General features: G+C 39.4%; 2 protein-coding genes across 2 annotated transcripts in view; one reads left to right on the top strand and one right to left on the bottom strand.

The window, feature by feature from the left end:
- robo2 (roundabout, axon guidance receptor, homolog 2 (Drosophila)) overlaps positions 1-2,921 on the bottom strand; it is a 363,309-nt gene extending 360,388 nt beyond the window's left edge. The window contains exon 1 of the mRNA XM_057350402.1: positions 2,781-2,921. The gene's annotated coding sequence lies outside the window, so the exon portion shown is untranslated. The remainder of the gene's footprint in view (positions 1-2,780) is intronic.
- A 2,276-nt stretch (positions 2,922-5,197) lies between these two features.
- Positions 5,198-12,040, top strand: trpc2a (transient receptor potential cation channel subfamily C member 2a). Its single transcript, XM_057351659.1, has 13 exons — positions 5,198-5,312; positions 5,754-6,446; positions 7,177-7,377; positions 7,791-7,955; positions 8,800-8,974; positions 9,069-9,269; positions 9,385-9,547; positions 9,632-9,724; positions 10,075-10,267; positions 10,464-10,591; positions 10,721-10,790; positions 10,872-11,004; positions 11,419-12,040. Exons 1-13 carry the CDS (start codon positions 5,298-5,300, stop codon positions 11,823-11,825), a joined length of 2,637 nt encoding a protein of 878 aa, XP_057207642.1. The 5' UTR covers positions 5,198-5,297; the 3' UTR covers positions 11,826-12,040.
- Positions 12,041-12,898: the final 858 nt, after the last annotated feature.

A 12,898-nucleotide genomic window follows, 5' to 3' on the forward strand; every position in this document is an offset into this window, starting at 1 on the left:
CTCAGAGTAAGACGACCGCTATGAAATATCTCTCACGGCCCACTCATTAAACACAAAGCTTTTATGAACCAACAATTCATCAAATTCTAACGATATATTTGTAGAGGCGCATTCAGCCTTAAAATTTATGAAGTTACCATTACACTTAATAAAGTATTATGACTCCATGATACCAACGGCTAAAAAACGTCCAGCGGTTTAAGTGAAGAACTGGCAGGACTCGCAGCTGAGAGTTATTGTTCTGTAGTACAATATGAAATGGAGGTTACTGTACATAATGGATGAGACACTTCTGTGTCCACCGAGGCTTTTCAGGCCATAAACAATGCTTAAGCTTCATAACATGGTAAAATTATTACAGTTAATGCAATGCAAATGAAATACACAGAGAAGCACGCGCATCACAGCACAGTTCCATTTGTTATGTCCTTAAAAGCAAATACATTTTATCTTATTGATTTGCTATCCATGCACTGGTTCTGTTTGCTCCATCCTCCAGCTGTTTGATATGAATGTCAGTTTGTGGATTGATCGAAAATGTCTTCATGGATATCCGGTCTCGGTCAGACCAGATATCATTGATTCACGATGCCTTGCACTTGCACGTACATTTCATAAACATCTTGCCTTTATTTTGCACAACAACCCATTATTTCTTTAACAGCTGTTTGGCTAAAAATAAATAAGCAACTCAATGCAAATGGATCAGTTAAATAAAATATAAAATAAAGAAATACAATAATAGCAGGAGTACTGTACATCTTTACCTATTCTTCAAAATCTTTGTTACTTTGGAGAGATGAAAAAAAGGGATACTCCACCCAAAAATGAAAATTCGGTCATCATTTACTTACCCTCTAGTTGTTCCAAACCTGTGTTCATTTGGAAGAATGGTAGCAACTGACAGTGTTGGGGCACCATTGACGACCATAGTAGAAAAAAATGACAATGGAAGTCAAAGGCGCCCCAGAACTGTTTGCTTTCCTAAACTCTTCAAAATATCTTCTTTTGTGTTCCACAGAACCAAAAAGTTATACGATAATTTTTCCTACTATGGTAGTCAATGGTGCCCCAGAACTGTCGGTTGCTAACATTCGTCCAAATATCTGTCTTTGTGTTCAACAAAACCAAAAAAATGATACAGGTTGGGAACAAGTAAATTATGACAGAATTTTCATTTTTGGCAAAACTGTCCCTTCAAAGCTGCAATCCACAACTTTTCCCCCTCTATTAAAAAATAAATGTGGGTGTTACCTTAAGAACTTATCTATACGTATTTGACATTTACAATGATATCCAACTCGACAGCTCAATTGTTGGGCAATATTTTACGTTGCACTTATTTTTTAATAATTTAACCATTTAAAAAAATAAATCATTGTTTTATTTTCCAATCCAAAATATTAAGGCTTACAGCTATAGATAGTGAAACATGTCAGAGAAACCCAGTAGAGTCAATCACCTTTAAACCATTTAATCAAACCTGCTTCTTCATTGATAAAGCAGGCGCCACAAAGAAGCTTAATTCCCCTGATCAATATCTCCTTCCACTTTCGGCTTGAGTTCAGCGCGGATCGCGGTGGTCAGTGACTCTCACAGAAGGGGCCGGGGCAGTGCTGGACACAAGCCCGGGAGAGACAGATTGGTGTAGACCGGGATGGCTACAACCGGGCGCCTGAATTCCTGTCACCCCCTCCCCTCGGCTTGATCAACACGCACCGTGGCTCCCACACACAACAACCTGTTTGAGATTAGCCATCAAATGGCCTGTTCTGCATAATGCCAGCCCTAAAAGTGCATTGCTTTTACGGTGTCGCATCAGTAAGTACTGTAGGTGTCAGTTGGGAGCTGTCCGTGGTTCTGAATGTGGTGGACGAGCTCACGCGGTGAGACGGTGCGGAGACCGCGGACACCCTGTCCATCGTGCTGTCAGAATGTAATTACGCAGGAGTCTCTGAGTGCCAGGAGAGAAAAAAACAACACAGTTGAGGTCTTGGAGGGCAAGTGGGACACTGTGGATTTTAGCAAACAATTCTGCAAACTCTTGCATGGCCAAATCAGAGCATTAAGAGGTCTCAAGATCTTAGATGGTGATGCTGACACAAACCAATTATATTTTTCTCTGCCGCACGCTTGACACGCTGTGACCATTTATTATCATTTCAGAACAATTTTTGATTCACTTGCCTGAAAGCTGAACTAACTGCGTATTAGTCTTTTGGGAAGTCAGGGATCAAACGCATCAATAAACAACAACAACAAATTGTCCCAAAGACTGTATACTCAAAAATGTTTTCTAGGAGAAGTTAAGATTTTGATATGCTCCGTCATTTTATTCCCAAGAGATTTGAAGTATAGCAACACTGTAGTGTGCTGTAGGTTTAAGGTCATCCACCCCTTTTATATCTTTAAATGTAATTAAAAAACGAACTAACTTCTGAGCAAATGTCTCAGTCTAACCATAGCGATGTGATGGCCAACACTTCCTGTCGCTAACACACCAAGACTGCCTGCAGAGATGATCCATGTTTTCAAGATTTCAGAATCAAAATTTCCTCAAGTAAATAAGTAATCTATGACGTTAGGAAGTTAGAAGTTGACATGCTACCAAAACGAATCGTTTACGTATAAGTGGTATTAAATAGCACATAATATCCACTCTGGAGTGCACTCAGTAGTAACGTAAGACTAACGCAGAAGCATTTTCGGTCTGACTTCCATCTACACCATGTGACAGCCCTGTTTCTACACACACACACATCCTCTCCCGCTTGTCTTACCTTTATCAGCATGCACCTTCAAAGCGCAGCTTGAAAACGTATTTGCGATGTATTTCCTGGGAAGCTGCTCCACTAAACACAGATGGAATTCCTGCTCTCTCTCACAAACAACTGGCAAAGCTCTCTGCCTTCCTCCCTGGCTCATCCCATCTGCAGAGAGAGAGAGAGAGAGAGAGACGGAGCATGAGAACACAAGAAAGTCAGTGAGGGAGGGAGAGAGATAGTTGAAGACTGAGAGAGAGAGATTAAAGACAGTGTAAAGGAGGAAGAGAGAGATTGTTTGGATAATGCAGATTGTCATAAGAGAGCTGTATTCCTGGTAATGCAATATAAGTGAAGTAAAAGCTTCTGTCATTTCAACAGACTTAATGAAAGCAATTGGATTAGGTGGCCCTGCATCTGCACAGTTTCCTTCGCAGTCATTTCTTAGGATTTGTGCCGACCCGTCTCACTCTCAAATTAACTTGCCTGTAATGTATTTATTGTGGACTTGAATACCTGCGTGGTTCTGGCTTTGAGTGGTTCGGCCGAGGATGTTCCTCAAGTCAAACTCAGTTCAGCTGGTAGAGCACGGGACACACAAAGGTCATGGGTTCGATTCCTAGGGCTTGCATAAAATGTACACCGGTAATCCAAGTAGCTTCGAAACCTGCCAAAGGTAAAAACAGAAATAGGTTAAATGAAGGTCAAGTTCTCTTTGGGCTTTTCTCTTTTAAATACTTTACAAATCAGTCATTTGGTAATACAAATGTACAGTAAAAAAAACACGGTACTAGGTGCTAAATCATTGACATTTTTCTTATTTTGTATTGTCTTTTTTCATAAGGCACTTCTAAGAGTACCATGGTCAGTGTTGGGTGTAACTAGTTACTAAGTAGTTACTGTAACTGAATTACTTTCCCCTTGAAAAAGTAAAGTATATTGAAGTTATTGAAATAATCCTGCCTCCACGAAACTACTTTTGAATATATTAACCAGTTTTCCTGTGGCTCAGGGGTTAGAGCATGGCACTAGCAACGCCAAGGTCATGGGTTCCATCCCAGGGGAAACAAATGTATAATACAATGCAATGTAAAACGCTTTGGATAAAAGCGTCTGCCGAATGCGTAAATGTAACTACTATAACAACTATAACTATTTTAATAATATTTTAAGTAGGCCGTTAATGGACGACTACACTCGCAAAATAAAGATGCAATGCCACAATTTTTTTGCTTTCCCAAAAAAGACAAAGGTTCTTAAAATAACTAAAAATGATTCATTAAAAAAGTAATATAATAATTATTTTTATAATATCTTATCAAAGACTCACATATTGGAGTTAGCTAAAATTGTACATCATAATTACGTCAGTATTGCTGCAATGTCACGTCATCCGTGCGATAGGAAGCGTCTCCACTTTGTCCTCTTTAAGTTGATACGTTAATCAAAATGAAAGCCATTATCCCCGATTTAACAACATCGACAAGACTGGAAAATCGATTTCTCCAATAGACCCAACAGCGTAAAGTCATGCTTTAAACATGTCTCAAAATGTTCAGGCACGTGTGCAAGCTGTGGCATTTGTCATCATTACCTTAAAAACCAGACCGATGGTGCTACGCTCCAAGTAAATGTTATCCAATTAATGAGAGCACCAATTCAATTAAAACCGCTGGGTTTAGTAAAGTAGGTAACCACAAAACAATACTGTAGGCCTATTGTAAAGTGAGTTGACTGAATTGCTTAAACCTCTTACCAGATGTAATGTATAGCAAAGTAATCGTTTGCTTGCGTTTTGAAATTATCAGTAAATTTGAGCATCGAGTGGATGGTATGCACGTCAGAAGCTGACGAATGGCCGCTCATTAGAATTGCTGAGGCAGAGCGGGCTGTCGCTGTGAAGCGTGCGCTCCCAGACGGAGTTTGACAGGGCCACCAGACTCCATTCAGGTAATGAATTTGCCACATTGGAAAGGACGTAGGGTGTACTTCTCGAAATTAGGCTGGTAAAAAAGTGCCAAGGGGTCATGATCGATTGATTAAGGTGATGAGCGAGATGGAGGCGTGTGTTCGACACTAAAGGGTGTATTCGCACATCGTGTGTAGTCTACTGAATTTCATCTCCAGCTAGCGGGCAGCATTATTTGCAACCAGTGTAATGTAATTAGATGTATTTTTTAAATGTTTATAGACATGCACCGCTGTTATGTGTTATCTAATCCACTGAATTATAATAGGCCTACAGTGTGTAATGCAAAGAACAAAATTAGGACTTAATTGTAATTATCTAAATGGCATGTACAGCAGTGTACACAAATGAGTGTTCTCCCGAAGGACCGTTTCTGTTATTGGTGCTGAGTGGGTGGTACAGGCTTATTCCCAGAGAACATGATGATACATTAGTAGAGAAAAACAAGGGTTGCACAAAGGACAAAGTCATTAAACAGGTCTAGGAGGTGAGAACAATATTGTTTCTCTTTGCTTTTAAGTGAACGCGTGATGTGAGAAGTTTCTTGATCTGCTATTCTGAAGAATATGGATAACCTCACGGTGAGTCTGAAGTTTTTATATCTGCGAGAATTTGTAGGAGTAAATGCCAACTTGAGGTTTTAATAGAAAAACATTTTTAAAAAGTGCTGAAACTAAAAATTAAAAAACTTTTTTAATTTATGAATAACGATTATATTTCCAGATGACATATTAGGTTTTCAAGGTAACGTGAGATCTGAAAGATCTTTTTCAAGAGATGTTTATTAACTTGAAGATTTACGGTGAATAAACGTTTTTATCTGTGTGTGCATGAGTGGAAAATTGAAAAAGCTGTCTGACAGTGAAAAATATTAATGATGATAGATAAAAGTGTCATTCAAACTTAAATATTGAATAAAAACATCATGTATTGACTACACAAAGCTCCTGGGAGCATTTTACCTTTCAATAATAGTTTCACAGATGTTTATCATGTCTTCTGTACCCCGTCTCTATGAGCAGACAGATGACTGGAGGGAGATTGTGAACAAAAAGCTTCACTTTCCGCCCGAGTTGATCCTCGCCATCCAAGAGGGCAACGCTGCCTGGGTAGACGGTCTCCTCTCGCTTGGGGACGGGATCATTCGTCAGCTCGACGAGTCTGAAGATCGGTTATGGAGGGAAGCGCTGAACCTCTCCATCCGGCTGGGCAGAGAAGACATCATGTCATCCCTTCTGCTGGGCGTTAAATTTGACTTCCGTCAGATCCATGAAGCTCTGCTGGTGGCCGTAGACACCAACCAACCCCTAGTGGTCAAACAGCTCCTGGACCGCCTGGACCAAGAGAAAGGCAACAAGATGGACGTCCGTTCCTTCAGCATGGCCATCTTCGACCACTCCATTGACGATTCGCAGTTCGCGCCCGGAGTGACACCACTCACGCTGGCCTGCCAGAAAGACCTTTATGAAATAGTGATGATGTTGACCCAGAGAGGTCACGATATTCCTCTCCCGCACGCCATCTCCTGCACATGCTTGGAGTGCCGGAATGCGCGTCAGTATGACTTGCTGAAGTTCTCGCTGTCCCGCATCAATACGTACAGAGGCATCGCAAGCCGCGCGTATCTGTCCATCACTTCAGAGGATGCCATGCTCAGCGCGTTCCACCTCAGCCGAGAGCTGCGGAAACTCTCCAACAAAGAACCAGAGTTCAAGGTGAGCTCAGATTGAAGAACTTAAACACACCGGTTCTTCATGTGTGCTTGGAAAAAAACAACATAAGAAGGGAAAAAATAAATTAGATTTTGCTTGACAATCACATTTTACCTTTAAATGATCATTTTGGGCGTATTTGCATATCTCAGAAGTAAATAAGTTATGTGAAAAGTACTTAATACTTAATAAAAATAATTTCATATTTGAAAGTAAATAAAAATAAAATAAAAATAATTGTATTGAATTTATAATATAATTTAATTTGTAATTTAATTCATTGAATTGAATTGAATAATTTAATAGTTTTACATATAAATACTATTATTTATTTATATTTTATTACAATATTGTCAAAGAAATCGAATGAGATTCGCAACTGAGCATAATGAGAAATATCAATTTAAAAAATCTGGATCACCCTGATATCACAGAAATTCCTAATCATTTTACAAAGTGTCTGATTTGTATGAATTTTAATGATGTGACTTTTATTTCAATAATTTATTTAAACAATTATTTAAAAAAGCCATAATTTGGCTTTGTATAAAATAATTTTTACATTTGAATTAAAAATTGTGTTAAAAATTGCCATAAGATCGTGTTGCAGCTATTTGTAATACATCATCAAGGACAATTTTTTGCAGAACCATTCAAAATCTGCTGACATCGATTTAGTGACGTTTTGAGGTTCTCAGACATGAACTCACGAGTGTGACGTGTGGTTTCTCAGCCTCAGTACCTCGCTTTGGAACAGCTGTGTCAGGAGTTCGCCGTGGAGCTTCTGGGAATGTGCCGGAACCAGAGCGAGGTCTCCACCATCCTCAACAGTGCCGAGGAGGACAGCGAAGATGAACTGGATGAACAGACGTTTGAAGAAGGCATTCCAAACCTCGCTCGACTTCGGCTCGCTGTCAACTACAATCAAAAACAAGTATGTCATTCTTCATTGCAAGTGACCAACAAGTTTGAAAAATGAGACATGCCTGGATGTCAGGGTCTGTGTTGAAGAAGTAGTTTACATTACATTTATAGTTACATTTATCCAGTTTCATCTGCATGAACAGAAAAGATGTTAAGCAGAATGTTGTTGATAAGAAACCCATATTGATATTCATACAAATGCTTTTTGCTTCACTTACTGTTCATCTTAACATTATATTCTAGTTTTTAAGCATGGCTAAACCTGCTATAACTAGTCAGTACAGAGTGATAGACAGATGATAGAAAAACACAGGGCACGTGAACATCATCCGCAGTCGTTTGACCCCCGCGCTGTTGCCGTATGGGACGGCTGGTTGATTGACAGTTGGCCAGGAGACTTACTGTTTGCTTCTGCTCTTCTAGTTTGTGACTCATCCCATCTGTCAGCAAGTGCTCTCCTCCATTTGGTGTGGTAACCTGTCTGGATGGAGGGGGAGTCGGACGACTTGGAAACTGCTGGTGTCTTTAGGGATCTTCATTACTATGCCAGTCTTGTGTCTGGTTTATTGGATCGCCCCCAAGTCGAAAGTAAGTTTGACTCACCTCACCTGTGAATATATACATCCAACTCTTGATGTGTACATTTATTTGCAGTTGCCACTCGATGTGCTATTTTGGTACTCAAGGCAAATAAATAATGCTAGACTTCATTTTCTTTATCACTTTTTTTTTACCATTAAGTAATTTTAACCAACCAGTGATTTTGAACAATATACAGCAGTGGCCAAGTGATGTCCAACTTTAGAAAATTGATGTCTTTACTCATATATTGAAATAAAGGGCATTCAAAACATTGTATGCATGTTGCGTTGTTGTGCTGAAGCTGAAAGCTTTTTAGAAGAATTTAAGGAGGCTCTGCAAAAAAATGACAGATAACATGCAAGTTTACAGAGTACATTTACATGTATGCATTTGGCAGACGCTTTTATCCAAAGCGACTTACATTGCATTATCCTATAGGCTACATTTGTTTCTAAGTATGCGCAATCCCCTGGGATCGAACCCACGACCTTGGCGTTAGCGCCATGTTCTTACCACCGAGCTACAGGAAAGCTAGAGTAAAGACCCTAAGGAATCGCTGCAAAATATAACAAGGATAGAGGATCAACAAATATTATTAACAGATAAAATATTTGTCATACACGGTGTGCTTCATTTCCTGTGAGCTTTTTGTTTTCTATGCCTTTATTGTACATTCAAACGAAACAAATATTCCCTGATATGCTGCAGTTTGCTTTTTTGGAAAAATCTTAATATGGTGTTTTAGATTTGATTAATCTAACCTGAGCAAGCATTAAAAGCAAATATTGTGCCGTCCGGACATCGCCACTATTGTACATGCTTAAGAAGAGTTTTTACCTCGTTCTGCCAGCTCGGCAAAATGTTGAAGATCCCAGTGATCAAATTTCTTCTGCACTCGGCATCGTACATGTGGTTCCTCATCACCCTCCTGTCCGAGTCTATTTTCATGGAGATCTACCGCACGGACTTCGCCTCTCGGAAGCAGAACCTTCTCCATAACTCTCTCCATATGATATGGGTTGTGGGTAGGTTACACCGCCAGAAAGACCGTCAAATATAAAATGGTCATTTATCCTTCAGTCTAAATAAAAATCTATTGTGTGGTTTCTGTCTCTGAAGGTTTCTTCTGGTTTGAGTGCAAGGAGGTGTGGATTGAGGGTTTGAAGAGTTACTTTCTGGATTTATGGAACATTGTGGATATGATGGTGCTGAGCATGTATCTGGCATCGTTCACATTACGAGTTCTCATCATGCTGAGGGGATTGTTCCTGTGTGAAGACCCCAGCACGCCGGAGCTGTGTGACTACTTCACCAACTCTAGTGAGATCAATATCAAGTTATTTATCCTCTCAGCAAATATTTAGTCGTTTGTGATGTGTAGAAGATACCAAAAACTGGGGGATGAAAAATCTGTATATTTACTGTGCGTATACAGTACGTGAAAACTGGAAACAGGAGGACCCTCAGCTCATTGCCGAGATCCTTTTTGCTGTGACGAGTTTGTTGAGTTTCACGCGTCTCGCCTACATCCTCCCGGCTCATGAATCTCTGGGAACACTGCAGATATCTATGGGAAGAATGATAGATGACATGATGAGGTGTGAATTTAAGCTTTAAATGTGGCTCATCAGAGAAGCTTTTCGCATAAACTACTACAAGTAGATGTTTTTCTTTCTCTACAGGTTCATGTTCATCCTCATGATTATTGGAACAGCATTTCTATGCGGAATAAACAACATATATGTCCCTTATGTGGTCTCCCCACACCTCGGCAGGTGACTAGCAATTTTTTTTCCAGTACAAATATCTAAACGTTTTTAAATCAAGATACTTTGATTTGAGAACCAAAAAGACTACTCAAATCAAGATTTTTCGTACTTTTCTTACCGTTATTTTTTTCTTGTTTCAAGCACAAACCCTTTTCATTGTTATAATTTGTTTTCCAGAAAACAATGTCGCAAACATGTAAATGTTTCTTGATTTAAGAATGTCTAGATACTGTAAATAAAGAGAAAGAAAGCTTGTGAGAAACAATTTTTTCGCAGTGCCTAAATGTTTTACCTTGATTGGTCGATGTGTCATGTGACCAAAAAAATGCAAATTCATTCTCTTGTGTCCATTTTAGATTGAACGAAACCTTTAACTTCCTCTTCTGGACCATGTTTGGAATGGCCAACCAGGAATATGTGGACATGCCTGATTTTATCTTGGCTGAGTTTGTTGGAAGGATCTTCTATGGGATCTTCACTCTGCTCATTGTCATAGTGCTGTTAAACATGCTTATTGCCATGATCTCCAATTCGTTTCAAAGGATCGAGGTGAGCAGAACATTCGAATTGATCACAAAAAGAAATATATTGAACCTTTAAATATTATACTGTACTCATCCGATAACATGTGAGGGTCGGTGCCATGTTGGAGACAATAATTCTCAAAAAATGACATTTCTGTTTTTTATACTTAACTTAACAAATTGTGCTTTTGCGTGTGTTCATAATGGCCGTTCCTAAACAGGACGATGCAGATGTCGAGTGGAAATTTGCTCGCTCTAAACTCTACCTCAGTTATTTCAGGGAGGGTCTCACCATGCCGGTTCCTTTTAACATCATTCCTACTCCTAAGGCTATGTTTTATGCCTTAAGGTAAGAAACAAACACAGTAAGCAATTCTCAGTCCTGCCAAGCCCTGCACAGTGACTAGATAGCAAACTTTTGATATTTTCAGTGCATATTTAGTATTAAATGTCACCTTCCTGTTCCTGTTTTATGCAGAAGCATCTTCCAAAAGATATGCTGCTGCTGTAACAAAAAAGGCCCAGAATATCCTCCCATCACGTCTGTGGTGAGTATCTGGCACTTCCTCTAGATTGTCCATGTTTCCTGCTTAAATTTGGCTGATGATGTGCTTTTCGTTGCTTATTAGTCTGGCAATATGCTGAATGGCGGCAAAGGTCAAGGGGAGGGCAGAGCATCATACCGCCTGCAGGTGACTAATGCGCTGGTTCATCGCTACATTGAAGCTGCACGTAGAGAGTTTGAGGAGAGTAAGCGTAAAGGTGGGTCATATCATCGGCGTCTCACGGCAACCATCCAAACACAATGCTGTATTATCTAAATATCATTTAAAAACGTATAAAAAACTCATTTGTGGATGCTGTTTAATATTACCTGTTCAAGGTGCTTTGCAGGAACAAACACCTGAGTTGGTATTTGATTAGCAAGATACTTCACAATATCTTACAGAAATTATGTCTCTAAAATAAAAATATATATATACTCTATATACTGTACGTCGCATTGGAAGAAAGTGTATAAATGGTTCCTTACCTTAAATATAACTTTTCAGCATGGAAATGTTCAGAATGTAATATAAGCATACATATAAGCTTGGTTTCATTGTAAACTGTGTTTGGAAAATGTCTTTAAACGTGTCATTCCAAATGACTAACCGTCAATGTTGTGGTGTTCAGATGTAGGGAACAGAATTACTGAGCTCAATAAGGCTGTCGGACGAGTGCACGCGGAGATGCAGGACTTCCATCAGAAGCTACAGTGGCAACACAAGAGCGAGCCGGACCAGGCCAACATTCTGGGCAAATACATCTTGGGGGCAAAGAATAACTTCCGTGACTTTAACAAAAATGAACCCGTCAAGTGTGAAAATACAGGTCTGCAAATCAGCATGCAGCCAAAAGAGGAGGACCTGGAGAAGGAAGCAGATATTCAAGCAGGAGGGGATGTCTCAGAGGAGAGAGAGGAGGAGCCAGGGTTTGAGAGCCCCACGGAGACGCTCCCAGAGGAAGAGATGACTTTTGAGACCGTTAGCACTTGTGATGAATCCGAAACAAACAGCACAGACTATAGAGTAACGGCATAATACAGCTTTAAGATGAAAATATCTCGTAAGGATTTTTTCATAGAGGTTATAGCACTTTCAGTTTTTGGTAAATAATTCAACCAGAATGTCAAATGATTTTGGAACTTGTATTTGAATTTACAGCAAATCTGTAAAACCTCATAAAACTGATCGATTTATGATTAAACTGAATTGATTAAAGGGATATTTCATCCAAAAATGAAACGACGTCATTATTTATTCACCTTCTTGTCATGTCAAACCTGTATGACTTTCTTCTGCAGAACACAAAAGAAGATATTTTGAAGAATGTTGATAACCAAACAACAGCTGTACCCATTCACTTGCATTGGTTTTGTGTCCAAGTGAATGGGTACCGCTGTTGTGCGATTATCAGCATTTTTTCAAAATATGTTTTTTTACATTCTGCACAAACAGGTTTGAAATGAAAAAAGTGTGCGAGTAAATATTGACAGATTTGTTTTTTTGTATTTTAAACTAAGTGACACTGTAGATGCTTACAGACGATACAGGAAACATTTGTGCGACTGCATTCATCCCCTTGATCATTCAATCTAGTTATCAAAGATTTAATGAATATTGTAACGAAAATGACCAAAGAAACTTCTTTTCTTTAAACTAAGAGAAATAAAAATTCATCAAGAATTAAAAACCAACATTTGGTACCAAACTGTCTGATATTCATACACCCAAAAAATGGGTAACAACAGCAATTGCAAACTTAAAGGGGTCATTGTGACAAGCAGAGCGGGACGAGGGCCGCTCTGCTTGTCATATGGTGCGAATACGTGTTTTTCTGTGTCTTTGGTGTGTTATAAGTTGCCCGTGCATGTATTAGACACATCAAATTGCAAAAATGTCGGAACAAAAGATGCATTCTATCTAAAAGCGAATGCTCACCCAGACCTGCCTGAAACGCCTCGTGTAACCACACCCCCACAAATCTACATCAGTTCGTGGTATGATTTGACTAAGACCGCCCAAATGTATACTCAAGTAAGGTGGGTGTACCTGTCAGTACAATTGCTTTGGAACCTGATGTTCCAAATATGGTAAGAGGTGTTACATTTCCG

Source organism: Triplophysa rosa, linkage group LG14 (genome assembly GCF_024868665.1).
Source record: "Triplophysa rosa linkage group LG14, Trosa_1v2, whole genome shotgun sequence".
NCBI classification, from domain to species: Eukaryota; Metazoa; Chordata; class Actinopteri; order Cypriniformes; family Nemacheilidae; genus Triplophysa; species Triplophysa rosa.